We start from the raw sequence: 21651 nt of genomic DNA, 5'->3' as shown, positions 1-21651 counted from the left end.
TTTCTTTCCCTTTTCCCCTACCAGTGGGCCACCCCTGCTGAGGACCTCAGAGCCCCAGGCCTGCGATGTCTGTGAGAGGCCTGGCCAGGCAGGACGGGCCCCTCATGGCTGCTCCTGTTCCCCACAGGTCATTGAACTGTGCCGCCCACTGGACTCCCGGCTCGAACACGTGGACTTCGAGTCTCTTTTCTCCTCTCTCAGCGTGCGCCACCTCCTCTGTGTTTTTGCCTCCCTGCTTCTGGAAAGGAGGGTCATCTTCATTGCAGACAAGCTCAGGTACCAACCTTGGCAACTTCTGCTCAGGTGTTTGAAGGACAGTCTTGGACTGTCTGGAGTCCGTAGGGCAGGTGACTGCCTAGGATTGTGGAGGAAGCTCCTCTGAGGTAAGATGTGAGTCAGTGGGCCACTAAAACTGGAGGTTTGTAAGGCACACCTGTTATGTGAAACGAGGTAAGCCTGCACTTCTGTGCACTACTTACCTGGTATTTGGCCTACTTCTCACTCCTTCTGCTTTGTGCTGGGCAGTCTACCATGTGCTGGGAACAGAGGAGTAAAGACAGAGCTGTCCTCAGAGAGTTCTCAGTCCAGTGAGGGGAACCCCACTGACTGCCCAGTACCACGTTGTAAAGGCTTACTAGAGGCAATGCGCTCTGGAAACTGAGGGGAGTGCTCATTCCAAGGGGAGGTGAGTACCCCCTGAGGGTTTTTGGGGTTTTCCCCCCCGATCTTAAAACAAAGAGCAAGTAGGAAGCACATTCCAGGCAAAAGGAGCTGTCAGTACAAAGACAAGGAGAAGGGGAGGCCGAGAGCGTCACCTTCAGGAACTTGAAAGCCATTCACTGTGGCTAAGCAAGAAAGGAAAGCAGAGTGGGAAGCCAGGAGCTGGCAGAGGTGGACAGGCCGGTTCACGGGAGGGCTGCAGGACCATGCTAGAGAGCACAGACGTATCCCGAAGGCATCCCTTCCTCTCAGTATTAAAATCAATCACACAGAATCTCCCATGCACACACTGCCGCCCACATCCTCACGGTCACATTCAGTGATTTGCAAAGCCCAGGTCACAAATCAGAGAAGATCTGGACGGAGATACAGATAGGGATTTGGCTTAATTCTGAACTTAAAAAAAAAAAAAGAATTCCTGGCATTTTCATCATTTCCAAATACTGAATCAGTGCCTCCTACACTTTGGAACTGAGGGCACAGAAGCGTGAGTGGTGGCTGCAACTCCAGGAAGAGCTGAGATGTGGGGCCCGACCCGAGAAGGGCCAGCCAACCAGGAGAAGCAGTGAGGCCAACTGAGAAGGCCAACTGGAAAGAAGAAATGCCAAAAACATGAAAATCGAGGAACTGTGGTTTGGAGAAGACTATGACCTCAACTCTGGAAAACAAAAGGGAGGCGGAAGAAAAGGGAAAGAGTGGAAAGGACAATATGTATGAATGTGGAGCTCATCAGGAGGCGTGGTAGGAAATGGAACCCAGCCCTCTCCTCTGGCTGCAGCCCATCTGGTCACCTTGATGGTGCTCCTCTCTGGCCAGCAGCCACTTGGCCATTCCCAGCCTGCTCCCACCCTGTTTTTTAGTTGGCCGTTCACTTTTCATGTCTTAGTTATTGTGCTCCTCGTGCACTTCAGTCAGCTCAGGAAGCAGGCCCTGTCCCTTCGCCTGCAGCTGGTCTGGGCGCTGGGCAGCTCTCCAAGCTCCCTGGGCACTGGGGAATTTGGAGGAGAGAGTTCTCAAGGCTGGGGCCCTGGAAGCTAAGGATGAGTAATAATCCTTCAGTGACCAGGCTCGGATTTCATCAGCACTCTAGTAACTGTCTGTGTTCTCTGGGAGCCCCACTCCGCCCCCCACCCCCCACCGTCATATGCTGTACAATTCTCAGGCCTGACTTTGGGGGAGGGGAAGATGATGCACGTCAGAAAGGCCTAGGTGAGAAGTGAAGGCCAGGTCAAGGAAACCTAGGGCCCCCAGGAGCAGAGAGGGGCAAACAGTCCCTGAGGAGCTTGCTTCCGGGTTAAAGCTGTGAGGCTCAGGGAGGGTCCAGCCTGAGAAAATGTCTGAGGAGATGCGTGTGGCTGGAGAGAAGTGAGCCAATCAGGGCTGTGCCCCATCCGACCCCACGGAGAAGGAGAACAGAAAGTATCGTCTATTTATCTCATCAAAGTACAGTGAAGGAGAAGGTGGGAACAGAAAGGGAGGGGAGCCTGTCGAAGACAAACGCATCCCTGAAGGGCAGCAGAGGGGATGTGTCAGAGGCTCAGGGCGCCAGAACACCTGGAAGTGCCTACAACAGATATGTCCAGGAGGGGACTTGGCCACCTCTACCTTGTCCCTGGACAGATTTCTAGGTTGACAGGTGGGAGGCTGGGGCAGCCCTTCCCCCAGAGCTGCTGTAATGAGAGGCAAAGGAAACTGATGGGGCCCCAGCCCTGTGAATGGCCCTGCCCCCTCCTCCTCCTGCTCTGGGGCAGCTTTGTCACCCATGTGGTCTGACTGGGGGGACTTTGCAGTTTCGCTCCTCACCCCACCTTCCATGGTGCCTGGCACCCCGCCCTTAGAGATTTAGTCTTTCCAAACAGCAAACACCCACGAGAAGGGTAAAATGCCAGCTGGGGCTGCTGTGAGTCGTTCTCACTGTGGGACTCATAGAGCTCCCTGGGTGTTTTCTTTTGCAGCATCGGCCAGATGTGAGGCACTGAGATGGGATTTTAGTAGGCAGAAGAGGCACCAGGAATGTGGGTAACTTTGGTGCCCTCCTTAGGTCCCGAGCCAGGCTGTGCTACAGTAATTTCACTGTGTGTGCATGCGCGCACAGGCACATGTACGTCTGTGAGTGAAATACCTTAATTACGTTTTTAGAGCCTTTACCCTGTCAGACTTGCATGTCCCTCTCTATCACACAGAGGAGGCCTTCCCAGAGTAGGCAGGAAGCCCGCACATCCTTAGCTGTTGGCCCCGGGTCTCCTCAGGTATGAGGCAAGGGCTGTCTGCACCCAGGCCCCTTGTAGCTCTGACTTTCTAAAGCTCTGGTGTCTCATTGTCCCCAAAGGCAGCTCATTCTTTTCCTGTAACAAATGGCTCCAAGTATTCTCTCTCTTGCCCAATAAATTATCTTTCCACCCAACAGTAGTTCCATGCAGACCTGAAGAGGTGGGAAAATAAATAAAGGCCTGTGGAGCTCTGAGGCAGGAAAAGAAGGAAACAGCGTAAGGAACCTGATGAGAATAACAACGGTGCAGGAGCAGGGAGCACTGGAATGTCGCCTCCGGGCCAGGTTCCTCCATGGGTTTGACCTGTATTCTTTCAGGCTCTTGACAACTCAATCAGACAGGTTCTATTATTAGGAAACAAAAAAGCACACAGAGGTGAAGTCACTTTGCTCAAAGAAGCAGTTCGAGGGAGAGCTGGGACTCTGACGCAGGCAGCCTGGCTCCAGAAAAGAGGAGAGGGAAGGAGGAGCAGGCCGCAGTGGGCTGCACTGGGGTGAAGGGCAGCGTCCGTGGCCCTGTCTGGCTATGGAAAGTCTTTTTAAAGACGTGCCGTTAAGACCCCCTTCTTGTTTGGCAGTCACAAACGCAAGGTCAGAATTGCCTCCTGAAGAAGCGAAGACGTGTGTGCTTTTCTCCCTCGCTTCATCTTCCAGCCGGGCCCCCAGTGAGGCAGGCGGAACTGGGTGACCCCCGGCTCTGAACTTCTCTGACTCCGTGGGCCAGAGTGCTCTGGGCCTCCTGGGACTGTGCTCCTCGGTGCCTGCCCTCCCAGCAATCCTGGTCCAGAACTGCTAAGCGCCCCCATTCCTGACTCGGGACTCATCTCCTCAGGCATCCTGTGCTTAACAAAGGGTCCACCCTCCCCCCACCACACAATTTATTTGCTTATTGCTAGTGAGTCTGCCCACTGCAAGAGGAAATAGCAGGGAGTTGTGGCAAATATTGTATGAGTTATAAAATGGTTTTAAGTTGAGCCAAAAATCTATCAAATTTAGAATAACATTTTCGCTCTGTTTCATCTTTAGGGTGGACATTGAGTGTTTCTTAAGACTCTGTCAAGTCAAAGTTTGACAGATGGAACAGAAAGAATGTTGTTGTGATGGCTTGTTCTGTTGTCATAACAACTCAAATAAATATTTCCCTATACCCCTTTCATTTCCCTGATGATAAACATTTTGTTTTTTGGTTTATTCATTTCATTTCCCAAAGTTGTGCTAAATCTACAGACCAGGCTGAATAATAAAGTCAGAGCTGCACATAAACAAATTCATACAAAAGTTTTAGATCAAAGTTTTTAATATTCAAAAATTTATTTATCTTTTTGTAGTGCGTTAAGACCATAAGCTGAATGACAGACTACTGGCTAATGATAAATAGGATTAGATGGCCAAATCTTGACAAATGCTGGAGTTTGAACCTTGGTTTTGACGTTTGTGTAACTACACAAATAAGTTCCTATGTAGCTGTGCACCTGCATCCTTTTCTGTGCTTCTTTTGGTTCATTTTTAATCAGTTTCTGTAAGCTGAAATGGGGGTCCGGTATCCTGTCTGGAATCTGTTACAATGTTTACCATCTCAGTGGCAGGTTGGGTTTGTGAGCATGCCCTCTCTAGGCAGATGGCTTTGCCCAGGGCCTACCTGAAAGTGTGAGTAGCTGCCATCTTGATGGTCTGACATCCAAAACACAACTTCAGAGGTCCTCAGAGTGGCTGACGGAATCTTAGAGACACATACATTTAATTCAGCGAAGTCCGATGAAAAATGCAGTTTTAATAACACAATGGCATCAGTCTGATTAAATATTAAGTATTAATAACCTATTTTTGCATATGAACATCAAGAAGATAGCATTTGGAGCAAGATTTAGAGAATAGCGTAGCCACAGATTGTTGTCTTCTACTCCAAATCCATCACTAAAGCATCTTGGGCTGGAAACTTATTCCAGTTGTTCTCTTGGAGTCAGATCCCTCCTAGGCTGTGCTGGCTTCATATTGTGATCTTTTGGGGGGCTTACTGCAAGGGCCCAAAACTTCTCACTTTTTTTTTTTTGAGGAAGATTAGCCCTGAGCTAACATCTGCTGCCAATCCTCTTTTTGCTGAGGAAGACTGGCCCTGAGCTAACATCGTGCCCATCTTCCTCTACTTTATATATGGGACGCCTACCACAGCATGGCTTGCCAAGCAGTGCCGTGTCCACACCCGGGATCTGAACCAGCGAACCCCAGGCCGCCAAAGTGGAATGTGTGCACTTCACCGCTGTGCCACCAGGCGGCCCCTCAAACACTTTTATCTATTCATTTCTCAGAGTGAGATGTCACCATTTCTCTTTTGTCCTATCTCCACTAATGAGCCCTGGAATTACCTTCTGATGACAAGCCTTCGTTCTTTTCCATTTCCAGCTATTTCTAGCTCCTGGCTTTCTCTTTTATAGATTTATAGTTTGTAGAGATGCTAAAGCTAGAAACATTAGAAATTATCTAGTCCACTTTCCTTATTTTACAGATGAGGAATCTGAGGCCTAGAGAAGTTAAGGGCTTTACCTGAGGTCGCACAGGGAGTAGCAGACCCAATTTTCTTGAGGCCCAGCTTGTGTTCTGTTTAAACTTAGTGACACAGTAATTCGGAGTTTGAAAGTACAGTAAAGGAAATACAGCAGCCACTGTGTGGTGATAGCCACATCCTAGTAGGTCTCACCAGGCACCAGACCAGAGTATACCTTTCACTCATGTTCCTGGGAATGATGTACAGTAGGAGAGACATTTTACTTGGAATACTAAAGGATGCTGACAGGATCATCCTTCAGATTCCTGAAGTGTCTGTCTAACTCAGGAAACGTGTTCACTTTTCTGGTAGCATCTTACAGGAAGCTCTATGCCTAATTCTTACTGGTTCCTAGATGAGTTGGAAGCTGCTGAGCTTTGTAACCCCACATATGGCCCAGAGGCTTGGTAGCAACCAGAATCAATGTATCTTCTCCAGGAGAACTGGAGCACTCCCAAGTGTATCCTGATAACTTTGGACTAATGCTTCAACCTTCAGGAACCAGCACCAAATAGCAAAGCACTCTGGGACCTCACCCTTCCCACCTGTGCCCACCTTTAACCCTGTGGCCCAGCCAACCTCCCCCTGGGGCTTTCTCCTCCCTCCCCTACTTTTGTACAAATTGGTCACAGCTGCGGGCTGTGGCATTTCTTTCCTCCACCCTCACTGTAATGCAAGCCAGCTGCAAGGGCTCTCTTCCTAGGATTTCCTTCAGAACACTCCCACTCCTCTAGTCAGCAGATGCTCGGGAAGGCTGTGCCACAAGTGTACTTAAAGAGTCATCCTTAGCCTCCCCAGAACCATAGACTGATCTTTGCATATTCCTAAGAGACCACCAGTCCTAGCAGTGCGCAGCACCCGCCATGGAAGGCTCCTCCCACCTTCATGAGTTGGGGTATAAAATTTCATTAGCACTTGCAGGAGGCATTGAGAAAAACACTCAAGCTACACTCAAAATAATCCCTTCTTTTCTCCTCTACCATTTATTTGTTGGGAACAGCTGTCACTAAGTGCATTACTTGCAGAATTTGACTTTCCTTCTAGTGTTTCAAGAGGCAGCACTTTTTTAGAATATTGACGTGGGCTAGCGAGCAAGAGGAATGAGAATCTCCTCACTACTGCCCCCCTGTTGTCATATTGTTCCAGAGCCACCCCGCCCCCCAACCCGGAGCTCCATATGCACCAGCTAACGAGGTGTTAATGATAACCAGGTGTGGAAACATTTGGCTCTAGCTGCAACTGCAGTCAGACTACTTAAAGCACAATCAAAAACCACTTGTTAGGGAAAATAGTCAACAGCGGCAGCACCTACCTATGTGGCCAACAGGTTACCTAGTTGAGTTGTCCTCATTTATCCCCATCTAAATTGAATCCAATTGTCCATCAGCTCACTGCATTCCAGTTAAATGAATGAGTTTTATCCTTCTTTCTGTAACATTCCTTCACCGGCCCTATGTATCTAGCACTGGCATTGCTTATCATTTATTTCAAAACTTGTTCCAACTGCCTTCCTCATCCAGTTGGTTCACCTTCACTGCAGCTGACCCAGGGTCTCCCTGGGCCCTGGGGGCCTCCCCTAAACTGCATAGGCCGCATGAGGCTTCAACCGGACGACACACCATGCTGGAACAGCAGAGAACAGGAAGTAACCAATTATACTTTCTTCTGAGGATGAGGCCACAAGAAAGCAAAAGGGCAGGAGGCCTTTTCTTTGAATTGAGAGAAAAAAACAGACTTATTTTTCTATTGCAGTGAATGAGAAAAACACAAGCGGTGTCCTTACTGTGCCTCTTCATGCCTCCCTTCCTCTCTGTCCCTCTTTTACCTCCTCCAGTCTGGAGAATCCTCTCCCACCCTGCCCCCACCCTGAAGTCAGAGGTTTCTTTAGCTATAAAATTCAAAAGAAAATGAACTCTAAGATTGCTTCCAGGTCTAAAATTCTGTGATTCTCTCAGTTCCCTGGAATCAAAAGGACTTAAACCACAACTCTGAAATATAAAAGGACTCTTAAACATGAGTACTGCATTTTTATTCTCCTTTAGTGAGTTGGCTAGAGTGAGAGTTTCAAAGACTGCTGAAGTGGGCCGTGGACGACAGCTCTACCACCTAGACCGTCATATGATCCACTTCTTTCTCCAAGTAATATTTAGGGGCTTACAACTAATGTGCTGTGAAAAGAGATGGGTTTCACACACAATGCTTCCTTCAGGGAATTCCTTCTTAGGGTCTCTTTTAAGGGACTCTCTCTAGTCACTTGGAAATGAAAGCCAACATCCCAGTAAAACATAACGTATAAAAATTCCAAGGCAACCATTGCTCTCTCCCTGCCTCCACCCCTCAGTTCACTAGTCCAAATCATTGGCTTCAAACCCTTCTTACTGCTGTCCACAAAGAGAAATACATTACATTCAGACCCAATACATACATACACACAGATAGTTATCACAACTGGAAAAAAATGCAGCACACTCTCTGATTTTCTATTCTTGTTGTTGTTGTTTTTAATGCTAATCACAGCCCACTAAAATCATTTCAGGACCCACTAATGGGCGGCAAACTGTAGTCTGAAAAAACCTGTGCTAGACACAGCTATCCTTGTTTATATTTTAACATCCTTCTAGTTTTCTAAGTTGTGTACTTGAGCAGATCAGCTTTGTAGACTGGCCACACACGAACACAGATTAGCCCTAAAATCAAAATATTTTAGAACAAAGTGAATTCAACATATTCAGTGATCTATAGATCAAGAAAATTAAACACAAATGGTAAGCAATTCAATAAAAGTATTAACTTCTTGAATACCTGGGAGAAAGTGATGCCTTAGGAAAAAAGTTTCTCTACTTTGAGAGAAGATCCTTTGAAAGACAGAAGTTGATCTGGACCAAGGCTGCCCCAGGTAGAGAAGCCCAAGGTGTTCTGGCCTACATGCCGATCTATATGACCTGATGGATTTTATGGTATGAATTAGGGCTGCCCCAGGGAGAGAAGCCCAGGGCATCCTGGCCTACATGCCAATCTATGTGACCAGATTCATATCTAAAGTTATATGACCACACAATAACCAGACCCCATCTACACTGAAACCGTTTAATGACTTTTTACATCATCTTTTCTTTGTCTAGTAAAAATAAGTCACGTACCCATGCCTTATAAATTTAGCCCCAACTCTCAAGACACGGCATCAGCTCTTCATTGCCCGTGGGTCCTGTCCCCATGCTATTCCATACTATTCTCTGAATAAAAGAGTGCTACTGCCAGACCTTGAGAGTCCAAGAAATCTTTCTTTCGACTCCTTGACTCACTGAGCCCGCATCAAAGTCACTTCACCCCCAAGCTGCTGGCTGAATTACTGGTGTTGCTTTCCTTGGTATAAGTCCTACCTTAATTATTCTGTCTCACTCCTTCTCAGCTAATAAACGTATTATAGTGGTAAGAACAAAATCTTGGGGTAGCATCTTTCTCACTTGAAAGAAAATACAAGGACCAAATATGAGGAAAATGTGTGGATGCTACGCTACTAAGAGGCATTTCATGACTCCAGTGAGTATTAGGAAGATGATTATTTGCAAAGATAGGGAACAGAAAGGTGAGGAGACATGCTGATAAATGAACAAGATTCAACACTACCCTTATAAGTTTGGGGGTCCCCAAATGCAGGAGGGCTGGAAAAGAGGGCTAGTGTGTATTTAAAAGATGTTTCAGGAGGTGCTAATTCAGAGGAACTCACTTGGAAGCTAAGTGACTTCCTTTTTCTTTTTCTTTTTCTAAAATAGGGGCCGGCCCTATTTTAATCATCTTTAAGTGTACAATTTGGTGGCATTAAGTGCATTCATAATGTTTGTAATCATCACTTCTGGGGCTGGCCCCGTGGCCGAGTGGTTAAGTTCGCACACTCTGCTTTGGCAGCCTGGAGTTTCACCGGTTCAGATCCTGGGCACGGGCATGGCACTGCTCATGAGGCCATGCTGAGGCGGGGTCCCACGTAGCACAACCAGAAGAACCTACAACTATATACCTGGGGGCTTTGGGGAGAAGAAGGACAAAGAGGATTGGCAACAGATGTTAGCTCAGGTGCCAATCTTTAAAAAAAAAATCACCACTATCCATTTCCAGAGCTTTTTAATCATCCCAGACTGAATTCTGTACCCAATAAGCAAGAATTCCCCATTCTCCAGCCCCTGGTAACCTCTATTCCACTCCGTCTCTATGAATTTGCCCATTCTAAGTCCCTCATGTACGTGGAATCATACAATATTTGTCTTTTTCTGTCTGCCTTATTTCCCTTGCTCGCAATACCTTTTAATCCACATCTTTTCTCCTTAGGTAAGCCAGAGCTAAGTGATTTTTTTAAAGGGGCTCAGGAAAGCTTTATGACAATGAGATTATAGGTGCCTGACGTCATGGGAACCAAGTAAAGGAGCATTCATCTCTCCAGAACTCAGCTTCCTGCAACCTACCTAAACAGAGCACAGCCGAGAACCAGGGCCAGCGTTCAAAAGGCGGCCTGACATCCCACAACTGGAAGGACGCGCAACTAAGATATACAACTGTGTACGGGGGGGGGGGGGGGGGGGGTTGGGGAGATTGGCAACAGTTGTTAGCCCAGGTGCCAATCTTTAAAAAAAAAAAAAAGGTGGCCTGACAAACAAAATGCTGGTTCCAGGGCCATGCCCTGAGGAGGACGCAGCACACTCACAGGAGGACCGACCAGGCCCTCACTTTTATTCTTACATTCCACATACTTCTAACAAGCTCCTGAAGTTTCCAATCTCGTAGCATTTTCGAAACAGCGTATTAGAATGAGAGGAACTAGGAGCTGCTATAAGCAGGCTCGCTGGCAGCAAGAAGTGATTGCAAGGAAGAGGAAAAAGCTCTCACTCACCTCGGAAGGCCATCAGCCGTCACTGCCTTGCAGCACGGTAGAACTGATACTCAAAATGATAATCTCGAATAATCCATCCATTTATTCAACACGCTGCGCATGAATCCAGGCACTGTGCGAAGCACTGTGGAGAGTGCTGAATACAGCTCAGTGCTTGCCAGGCAAGGGCTCCATTAGGATTGTAATTCTTTAAGAGAGACTCCCACTATTTCTCCCAATGTTGATGTTCTTTTAAGTTTTGAATTCTGGGTAAGGGGTAACTGTACATGAATTTCACTTTTACAAAACAGCCACTTGGAGCTGCCTGCTGCCCCGTGAATACCGAAGACATCCTGTTTTCCCTGATTCCACCCAGGTGTTCATGCTTGGCTGAGAGCATGTGTGGGAGAGAACAAAGAAAAAGCTACAGTGTTAGAATATAAAGCATCTTCAATAAGAGAATGAGCATCCGGAGAAAAGAGGTTTCGTTGTTCAGGGGGTGGGGGCTGGGAGCGAACCATTTGGTCAGAAGCTTACAAGAAAGTAGCTCACGTGTGAAAGCACGCTGGCAGAAGTTAGCCAGGGCATTAAATTCGTCCCTCTATCTGTGTCTCAGGGCCTCACAGAGGCTCCATGTGCCTCTTATAACCTGCACTGGGACTCTGTTACTTGACATACCTAATAGTGCGTGATGCCTTTTCTGACCAACATGCCTTTGGGATCGGGTGCAAACATTTCTCTCTGGCTTCTGCATGGAGGCTGCCCACCCTGTGAGGCTGAGCAGGCCCGGTTCTCCACGCCCTCCCTGAACTGGCCCCTTTTTTTTTCTCCCCGGCTACAGCACGCTGTCCAAGTGCTGCCACGCAATGGTGGCAGTCATCTACCCCTTCACCTGGCAGCACACCTACATCCCCGTGCTCCCGCCCGCCATGATTGACATCGTGTGCTCGCCAACCCCTTTCCTCATCGGGCTGCTCACCAGCTCACTGCCGCTGCTCAGGGAGCTGCCACTGGAAGAGGTGAGCTCCAGGGATGTCCCTGTTCCCTCCCTGTTGGGGGCAGAGGGCAAAGGGGAGGTGCCGGCTAAGTCTCTGCAAGCAAGCAGTGTCGGGAGTGCCGGGGGGGTGGGGAGCCCACAGCTTTGTGTATGAGATAGCCCCCCCCCCACCTGGAGCCGGCCTCAACTGACCCTTGGGACTGCAAACACGGTTTTCCCCTCTAAATGAACCTACTGTTGTGAACGCCCATTGAGAAGGGCAGCAATCAACAACTTAACCAGATGTTAAAATACTTAATCCTTAAATAGCCATCCACCCTATCCTTCCTTCCCTCCCACTCACAACAGGGGAGAAAGCACACGAAGAGCTAACAATAACTGGAATTTATATTTGGACTAGTAACAAAGTTGATAAAGACTGCGCTCCTACAAATAGGTCCTTTTTCATAGCAATTAAAAAGACAACCACCAAAATGTTTTTCATGATCAAGTTCCAGGTTTTCAGGTTTGTATCCAAGTGGGAAAAGTCCTACTGGGCATTTCTGTAGGTATTTAGTCCCAGCTCCTAACTCTAAACAGTCTCTATCCCCGTGTACTGAGAACTCCAGCAGTCAGAGAGGGAACCAGGGGACTAAATCATGCCAGTTCCTCCTGAAGCCCTGGGGAGCACCTGTCCCTGAAATTCAACCCGGGACCCCCTCCAGATGGGGCTCATCTAATTGCCCAGGTGGTCCGAAGTCCCATTAAATATTAGCCAGCAGACCCAGGTCTTTGAATGTGGGCTTGTGAACTGCAAGGAGTTTGTCTGGGTACCGCGTGATCCCTAAAACAGCTCAGTTCAACCCCAGGAGGGTTTGAGAAGGAAGGAGAGAGCTCCCTCAGCTCCTGGGCAGGGTCTCTGAGATGTGTTAGAGCCCATGTTTCCAGCTGTTGGTAGAAACATGGTGGTGGTCCAGGCCCCCTGCTCTTCGCCCGTCATAGCCAGTGGCCTGAGTGAGGGTCTTACACTCAGGTCTTGCAAGCAAAGGCCCAGCACTTGCCTGACCCCACAGTGAGTGCCTCCTAAGTTTTGCACCCTAGCATCTCACTTGCCCAACCCTGTGTCTTAGCCCCTCTCTGAGGAGGGAGGGGGCAGTTGCTGTAGCCTGAGAGCCTTGACCAATGAAAGCCCAGCACCTGCAGCTTGATTTACTCTCCAGGTGGATCCACTCCTCTGAGTTTCTCCCCTTCTATCCCATTAAAAAAAATGCCAAGGCTGGGTGGGCGGCTGAGAGGAAGGAGCAAGAAGCCCTGGGAGTGAGGAGGGACAGAGTCACGTGGGACGGGAACAAGTGGGCCTCTAGCATCTTTCGCCCATCTCCGTAACCCACGCACTAGAACAGCAGTCTGAGAGGCTCTGCCTTAGCCAGTTCGGGACGGGGCAAGGAGTCCGGCCTGCGGCACGCATGTGCCCAACCTGCTGTTTCAGTGTTGAATGCATGCAGTTCAGGAAAGTTCCTGCCCCCCACCTCTCCTCTTCATCATTTGTGGCTACAGTGGCAATGTCAGGAAACCAAAAGTGGCACTCCACCCCCACCCAGCTGGCTCTCTGGGTGACAAGAAGGACAAAGGCTAGGAGTCCATCACCATCTCCCAGAAACCCTGATGACGATAACAGTCCCTCTTCCTCGTCTTGTAGGTCCTTGTGGTCGACCTCGTCAACAGTCGGTTCCTCAGACAGGTGAGTAGGAAAGCCAACTTCCACCCGTGGCGCTCTCTCTGTTTGCATCTCTCTGTTGTTTGGGCCTCTGCTTTCTGGCTCTGGAAAGGCTCCTTGGTGGGCCTAAAAATGCAGGCCAGGCTTGGGCCAGGCTGAGGGTGAGACAGAAGGCAGGCCGAAGAGCAGGGGCTTGGGCAAAGGATTGATTCCCACGTGTTTTGTCACAAAATGGCTTGCCGACAATTAGAATTTTTGTGTAGATTATAACTATAGACATTTGTCTTTTTCAGTATGCTTTTAAAGAATATTTGATAACAAAGATCATGATTATTAAGTAGAAAAGATCAGGATACAAAATTATGTACATTATTTTGCTGATCTTGTTTTCTAAAAAAGAAAAAAGAGAAAGAGGTGTGTGTATATATGTGTATATATATATATACACACACACACACCTCTAAAAAAGATTGAAAGGGAAACTCACCAAAACATTAATGCTGGTTGTCTTGGGGCCGAAGACTGAAAGGGAGACAGATTATGAATGATTTTAAATTGTTTTAATACTTTCATGTATTTTCCATAATGATCATAAACTAGAGCTTCCATGGTCAGAGAAAGGAATACACATTTGCTTTCCTGTTATCACTTGCAGAGAGGTCTAACTACTATCAGCTCTTGCAAAGAATCATCACAGAAAGGTTTTCTGGGCGCTCGGAAGGGCTGCTTTAAACTTGGAGTTGTCACACTGCTGAAAACTTCTGTCATGTTTTTTATCACTAGTTCCCTCGACTTTCACTTCCCCGAGGCACTCCTGCCCTGAGGCCCAGATCATAAAGCCAGTGTGATCACTCTAGTCCTCTGCCCTGACCAGAGTCCCCTGATTGGCACTAGCCACCCTACAGGGCGGGGGCAGTAGGAAACTTTTATTGAGTAACCACTACGTGCCAAGCCCTTTCCCAAAGTAATCGTATTGCATTTAATCTTTCCCCCCAGCTTTATTGAGATGTCATTGACAGATAACGCTTGTAAGTTTAAGGTGTACATGATGATTTGATATACGTGTATACTGTGAAATGACTACACAATATAGTTAATTAACACCTCCATCCCCTCATATAATTACCGTTTTGTGTGGTGATGACATTTCAGATCTACTCTCTTAACAGCTTTCAAGAATATAATATAGTCTTGTTAAATATAGTCACCTTGCTGTACGTTAGATCCCCAGAATTTGGTCATTTTATAGCTTGACAGTTTGTACACTTTGACCGAATTTCTCCATTTCCCCCACCCCCCAGCCCCTGGCAGCCACCATTCTACTCTCTAGTTCTGGGAATTCGGCTTTTTTAGATTGCACATACAAGTGAAGACATACAGTATTTGTCTTTTTCTGTCTGACTTTTTCACTTCGCATAATGCCCTCAAGGTCCATCCATGTTGTCACAAAAGGCAGGATTTATTTTTTATGGCTGAATAATATTTCATTGTGTGTGTGTGTGTGTATGTATATATATAATCACGTTTTCTTTATCCATTCATCCATCGATGGACACTTAGGTTGTTTCCATGTCTTGGCTATTGTGAATAATGCTGCAATGAACATGAGGGTACAGAAATCTCTTCAAGGTAGTGATTTCACTTCTTTTGGACCCAAAAGTGGGATTACTGGATCCTATGGTAGTTCTATTTTTAATTTTAGGGGGAAATTTCTTACTGTTTTCCATAGTGGCTGCACCACTTTACATTTCCACCAACAGTGCACAAGAGTTCCCTTTGCTTCAGTGCCTCACCAGCACTTGTTATCTCCTGTCTTCTTGATAATAGTCATTATAACAGATGTGAGGTGATATCTCATTGTGGTTTTGATTTGTATTTCCCTGATGACTAGTGATGTTGAGCACCTTTTCATGCACCTGTTAGCCATTTGTATGTCTTCTTTGAAAAATGTTCTTTGCCTATTTTTAATCAGATTGTTTAGGCTTTTTTCTTTTGCTGTTGAGATGTATGAGTTCCTTATATATTTTGGTTATTAACCCCTTAGCAGATATATGGTTTGCAAATATTTCCTCCCCATCCATAGGTTGCCTTTTCATTTTGCTGACTGTTCCTTTCCCTGTGCAGTTTTTTAGTGTGATGTAGTCCTACTTGTTTATTTTTGCTTTAGTTGCTTGTGTGTTTGGTGTCGTATCCAAAAAAATTGTTGCCAAGACCAATGTCAAAGACATTTTATGTTTTCTTCTAGTAGTTTACAGTTTCTGGTCTTCCATTTAAGTCTTTAATCCATTTCAAATTAATTTTTGTGAGGTGTAAGATAGGGGTTTCATTCCTTAGCATGTGGATATCCAGTTTTCCAAAACCATTTATTGAAGAGGCCATCGTTTCCCCATTGAATATTCTTAGCTCCCTTATCAAATGTTAGTTGACTATATATGCATGGGTTTATTTCTGGACTCTTGATTCTATTCCATTGATCTACTTGTCTGTTTTTATGCCTATGCCATACTGTTTTGATTACTATTGTTTGTAATAGAGTTTGAAATTAGGAATTGTGATGCCTCCAGCTTTGTTCTTCTTCCTCAGGATTGCTTTGGCTATTCAAGGTCTTTTGTGGTTCCATACGAACTTTAGGATTATTTTTTCTATTTCTGTGAAAATGCTATTGGAATTTTGATAGGGATTGCACTGAATCTATAGATGGCTTTAGGTAATATGGGCATTTTAACAATATTGATTCTTCCAGTCCATCAACACAGGTTATCTCTCCATTTATTTACATCTTCTTCAATTGCTTTCATCAGTGTGTAATATATTGCATTTAATCTTCACAATGAGGTAGGTATTGATTGGTAACCTATTTTACAAATGGGGAAACTGAGGCTCACATAGCTTGTAAAATGTAGAATCAAGATTCAAACCTCAGGCCACCTGCTCTACGTCGAGTTCCTTCCACTAAATCGGGAACTGTGCCAGGCCCGCCCTGCGGTGGTCTATCCAGTGTGTCCTGCTGGCTGGGATGCAGCCACCATCTCAGAAGCACTGGGGTGATGGCCCAAGTGTTTTTCTGCTTTACAGATGGATGATGAGGATTCCATTCTGCCCCGGAAGCTTCAGGTAGCCCTGGAACACATTCTGGAACAGAGGAATGACCTGGCTAGTGACCAGGATGAAGGGCTCCCAGACTACAAGCATGGTAAATGCTCAGCTACCTCCCAACCTGCATCTCCCTCTGCCATCATTCAAGTCAGTGAGCAAATGGACCATGGCTATCCATTCTACTTGGCATTGGGTTAAGTAGGAAAATGGGCAAGAGAGGCATGCAAGGAGAGAGACTGGGTGCTCAGTCTCTTTATTTGGATCTCATTCTAACTATTTTGGCCCTAAAATGTCTGTTTAAGGTGGGGGAGAAATGGTTCAATAACTGGGTAACCTTCTTCATGCATCATTACCGTTTGCCCTCGAGGGAGCTAGCAGTTACTTTTGTTACTCATTGGCTGTCTCAGAGGCGCTGCCTCAGCCCATTGCCCTCACCAGTCTGGCCCTTCCCCACTTTGCTCAGGCCCCAAGTCCAGCCCCTTGAACGAGGTGGTGTCTGAAGCCTTCGTCCGCTTCTTCGTGGAGATCGTGGGCCACTACTCCCTGTTCCTGACGGCAGGCGAGCGCGAGGAGAGGACCCTGCAGCGAGAGGCCTTCCGCAAAGCTGTCTCTTCCAAGAGCCTCCGTCGGTTCCTGGAGGTTTTCATGGAGACCCAGATGTTTCGAGGCTTCATCCAGGAGCGAGAGCTGCGCCGGCAGGATGTCAGAGGTTAGGGGGCATCTTCCATGTTGGGGGCTGAGGTGGCTAGAGATGCCCAGACCCCCAGGGGCTGAGGAGCAGGGAGAAAGGTCACAGGGCCAAGGCACAGATGGGAGCAGCATTCTGGCCTCCTCTGGAGAATGTTCCTTCTTGCCACCTCTGAGCTGGTGAAAACTGCCCTTGATGTCCTGCCTATTTCCTCGAGCTGTCTCTTTCCCATCTACTAGCCTCTCCCAGAACCACAGTCCAGGTTCTGGTGGCAGGTTTGACTTTTGTTCCATTCTTTCCAACTTGATGAAACTCTCAAGGACACCCTTTCCTTCCTCTCTCTGTGGCCCCTCTTCTCCTTTTCCTGAGACCTCCTCTCGTCCCTTCTGCCCCTCTTTCCTGCCCCTCTCCACCAGGGGGAGGCGGGGAAACTAGCAGGCAGGAGCCGGTTGGGATGGGATAGAAGAGGGGAGGATGGCCCTTGTCCTCTGCTTGGTGTGAGCGCCTGCTGACGCCCAGCTGGGCTGGCCATGGGGGAGGGAGGACAGCAGCAGACTCTCCCCAACCTGGGGGGGCTTGTGGTTCGTGTCGCCATGGAGACCACCCATTCACCTCCCTCCCTGTCTCTTCTCTGAGTTCTTTTCTCTCCTACCTTCTCTCTGTCCCTATCTGCTGGGTTCCATTACACTTCTAGGGTTGGGGCGGGGTGAGAAAGGAGGATGAAATCACTCCGGTCTCTTTCTTACAATATGTTAAGCCCTTTTGTGAATCTGAAAGCTAGAAATGTTGGTAAAGGCTGTTACAGATGGGAGTCAGATCTGGGGAGGGGAGAGATGCTTACCACTGAGGGGCGGCCACACAGCGACCAGGGAGGGTCCCCAGGGAGCAGCGGGCCTCACGCCTTGGTGTTCTCTGGTGCTGTGATCGCAGACACTAAGTTAAGGAACCAAAGCCCTGCATTCCCAGAGCTCTTTACAAAGCAAAGCCAGAGGCTGGCCACGCCTCTGATGAGTGGTATCTGAAGAGACAGAAGAAAATTGGTTAGCAAGTGTGAGTCCCACAACTCCTGAGGATACACATAAATGTCTGTTTACAGATCCCTATTTGATAGCGAGGTCAGAGACATAAAGGCTTCAAAGTAGCCTGGAAGGAGCCCTCTGTCCATGGAAGATCAGTGAGAAATGAAGACAGAGTACCTGAGGCCCGGCCCTTAGGGCTTAGAGCTGAAGGCCCCTGAGAGGTGGCCTGTCCAGCCTTCCTGAGTGCACAGACAGCAGACGGATTCCCAGGAAGCTAAACCACTTGGCCAGGGTCCCTCTTATGGGAGAATGTGAGGAAAAGGGAGAGTGAAGGAGCTCCTAAGAGCCAGGACTGTCTGGTTCGTTTTTGAAACTGCGTGCCTGGCACAGTGTAGGCTCTTGGAAGGTGTTTGTTGAATAAAAACAGAATTTTGTGTGCAGGCTAGCTTTACAGCTTTCCAAAGACAGTTACTGCAAAGGTTGGGCAATTATAAGGGTAATAAAAACTCTTATAAACCTTATGATTCAGGGTGTGTTTATAGGAGCAGCTCGTCTCAGAAGCAAGGGTTCCCTTTTCTGTGGCAGTAAGGAAATGGATCTGTTTAGAAGCGCAAAGAGAAGGAACTCAAATAGCTGGGATTTCCTTGTCCGCAGGTCTATTTGAGGTCCGAGCCCAAGAGTACCTGGAAACACTCCCCAGCGGAGAACACAGTGGTGTCAACAAGTTCCTCAAGGGACTAGGTAAGGCCCAGGGGTCTTGGGCCCTGTCAGCAGCCTCTGGTCCGTGGGGTCTTGGCCAGTTCTCTCCACTGGATCAGGGGCCTAAATAGCAGAGCTCTGCGGCCTGCACTGGGCCAGCTAAATGGGCATTTTAACCTCCTGTTCTAATCTGTCCCCAAAGTGTAAACAAAGGACACAGCTTCCCTGGGCCCCTCGGTTATCTTGCTGTCTTCTTTCACTATTATCTCCCCAACACTTAACTCTTCTGGGGAATTGAGTTTAGGAAGCATAGTGAATGGAACCAAAGGAGAGCGTTGGGCAATAAAGATCTGGACCAGCCTCCAAATGCCCCTGAAAAGGGGAAATGTAAGAATTCTAAGGACTAAAGTTCAATCAGTGAAAAGGCCATGACTGGAGAAGAGAGGAGGAGAAGAAGAAAGCAAAGGAGGAATGAGGGAGCAGGTCCCGGTGAGAAGGAGCCTGCGGCGGGGAGGAGGGCTCGGAGAACCTGCAGGGGGCACCCTTGTGCCTCACGCAGGAGGAGGGCCGCTTGGGAAGGGCCCTCCTAACCACCCTGCTGGGATTTCTCTCTTCGCTTGGCTCCTCCGGGACGTGTTACATCTGTGCGTCCTGTATCACCGTTTCAGAAGCAATGTCCACAGCTCTGTCAGTCTTCCTTTCAAAATTCCCAAGTCTGAGGAAGATCCCTCTTCACTGGGGAGGTGCATGAGGAGGGCAGGGGGCAACGCTAGGAGGGCAAATTTCACCCCTGCCCCCGGTTTCTCCTGAGCACTAGGATGAGGCTCCAGGGGTGGCCTGGGAGGCCACAGTTGTCCACACCACATCTGGGGTGAAAAGGGCAGAATTTAACTCAGCCCTCTGCCTGGTGAAATGTTCTCATTTTCTTTTTTTAGGCAATAAAATGAAGTTTCTCCACAAGAAATAACCCTCAGCTCAGCCTCAAGGAAAACTTCCTCCTAATGCAACCACATGTCTTAAAAACAGTCCTGGTGGCCTTTCTGAAACGTTGGGTCCTTGGTTGTCCCAGGTGCTGGGATGAAGGGCAAGATGGTTTCCGACTACCGCTGGGCCTTCCCCAGGACCCAGGGCCCCAGAGCTGCCCAGAAGGTGCCGCTTCTTCAGAACAGCACTGGAAAGGGGACCAAGACCAGGCATGTCACTGACACCCAAATGGATTGTTTTGATTGTTGGTTTTTGAATTTTCAATTTTTTTAACCTTAGATATTAAAAAAAAGAAAAGTATTTGGGTTTTCTTTTTATTATGACAGAGATAAGAACACTCTCTCCTGCCCTATGTCATCTTTCCCTGGTTCATCCTGCCTGGCAGTTGGGCTCTGGATCCAAGAGGAGCTGGGGAGATGGGAAGAAGTGGCAACCAGGGACTTAGAACTGCGGCGCTGCTCTGGGCAGAACTGGGTACAAATGCAGCGGGTGTGAGGGGAGGAGGGTATGGCGGCTCCTGCAGACACTCGTGCCCACAGGTTTCTGGGCGTGACTCCTCTTGGGGAAAGGACTGGCCCAGACGTGGAGTGAAGTCAGATCTGGGCTGAAAGGAAGAACAGGAACATTAGAAGGATTTGACTTCCTGGGATGAGCTGTGCTTCCAGACTGGCCAGTGATGCCACCTGGTGGCCGAGGCCATTTGTTGTCCTGCCACAGACTCCTCTCTCCCAAATGGACCTGACTCTTCTGGGCTGCCTCTTTTCTCTTAGAAGCCATAGAACCGTCCACTGCCCAAGCAGTCCGTGACTTTTAGAGGTACGCACAAAAAGAGGAAATCTCCTTGTAAGATTTGTTCATAAAATATTCTTGGGGTCCTAAAGTTTATGATGATGCCCCGAGCCCACCTTGAAACATGTAAGCCACTGCTTTGACCCCATTCCCATTTATACCATCTGAAATATTCCATCTCATTGTAGGGACCTAGAGCTGCATAAATGAACTAGTACCCATGCCGATTAAACGGAGGGGCTTTAGTTGTTGATGTTAACAAGAGGGAGCATCAAGAGAGAACAGCTTCCTTCATTCGACTTGTGCAGGCAGCAAGGTGGCTCACCTCCTCTGGGCCGGAAGCAGGGGGTGCAGGAGAAGGCTGCACTCTGAGCGCTGTCCTGCAAGGGGCGCAGTGGGAGGAGGAAGAGAATGGTGGGCAGCACAGGCGAGTTCTCGGAGCAAGCCTCGGGCCACCACGGCGGCCGAACCGCTGCCTCATGTTCACTGGTCCCTCCGGATGGCACCAGCAGCCCCGACCAAAACACACTAAAGGATGTGCTCTGACCTTGGCAATGGCCCAGCAGTTATGCCTTCTGGAAGCAGTTCTCAACCTTTAAGGGGGTTGGGAGCAAGGGGATCTTCTGAGGAAAAAGCAGAAAATGAAGAAGAGGTTGACCTTTTTAATTGGAGTCATGGACCCCCCATCCCACTTCCCGCCAAATTGTGTCCAAGATTTGGGGAGAGGATCTATCGTTTACATCAGATTCTCAAAGGGGTCCAAGACCCTCCAAAATAGTAAGAACCAGACTGTGCCTAAAAATTAACCTGGGTAGGTGTTTGTGTTTGGGGATTGGGAATGAAGACTGAATGAAAATCTCTGAGTGTCAGGGCTCAGGAATTTGTACCCAATAAGCTCCTCAGATTAGTTGACTTTACTAGTACCAGTATTCTGCATATTTTTATATTGCCCAGAGATGGTCACTTTTAATATTTTGGAATGTACTTTCTCTTCTAACTTATTTCATATTGTTAACAGCTCCAAGTGAATAAATGTGCATCTTTATCAATATTTCTAACAGTTGTATAATATTCTATTTTATAGATATACTAAAAGTTATTTTACCAATCTTCTACTCTTATGCATGCAGGATATTTACAATTTTTAATATCATAAAGAGCATTGAGAAAAGAATCTTTGCACAAGTATCTTAGCACATTTGCCCTACTTTAATTTTTGTTCAAAGTAAAATATAGATACAGAAAATTGCTCAGATCGTGAGTATACAGGCCGATAAACTTTCACAAATGA

The 21651-nt window shown here is 47.7% G+C and overlaps 1 protein-coding gene across 5 annotated transcripts in view; it reads left to right on the top strand.

Annotated features, from left to right (window-relative positions):
• The window catches only part of DENND2A (DENN domain containing 2A), a 94288-nt gene extending 72877 nt beyond the window's left edge, over nucleotides 1-21411 (top strand). For all 5 annotated transcript variants that reach the window (XM_044774906.2, XM_044774837.2, XM_044774809.2 and 2 more), the window contains 7 exons: nucleotides 128-276; nucleotides 11234-11411; nucleotides 13068-13109; nucleotides 16161-16278; nucleotides 16645-16890; nucleotides 18543-18629; nucleotides 19523-21411. In XM_044774906.2, the coding sequence (XP_044630841.2) occupies nucleotides 128-276; nucleotides 11234-11411; nucleotides 13068-13109; nucleotides 16161-16278; nucleotides 16645-16890; nucleotides 18543-18629; nucleotides 19523-19554 (852 nt within the window). In that variant the 3' untranslated portion in view covers nucleotides 19555-21411. The remainder of the gene's footprint in view (nucleotides 1-127; nucleotides 277-11233; nucleotides 11412-13067; nucleotides 13110-16160; nucleotides 16279-16644; nucleotides 16891-18542; nucleotides 18630-19522) is intronic.
• Nucleotides 21412-21651: the final 240 nt, after the last annotated feature.

Source organism: Equus asinus, chromosome 1 (genome assembly GCF_041296235.1).
Source record: "Equus asinus isolate D_3611 breed Donkey chromosome 1, EquAss-T2T_v2, whole genome shotgun sequence".
Classification (NCBI taxonomy): Eukaryota; Metazoa; Chordata; class Mammalia; order Perissodactyla; family Equidae; genus Equus; species Equus asinus.
The sequence above is the reverse complement of the archived record's forward strand: the minus strand, read 5'-3'. Positions and strand labels throughout refer to the sequence as shown.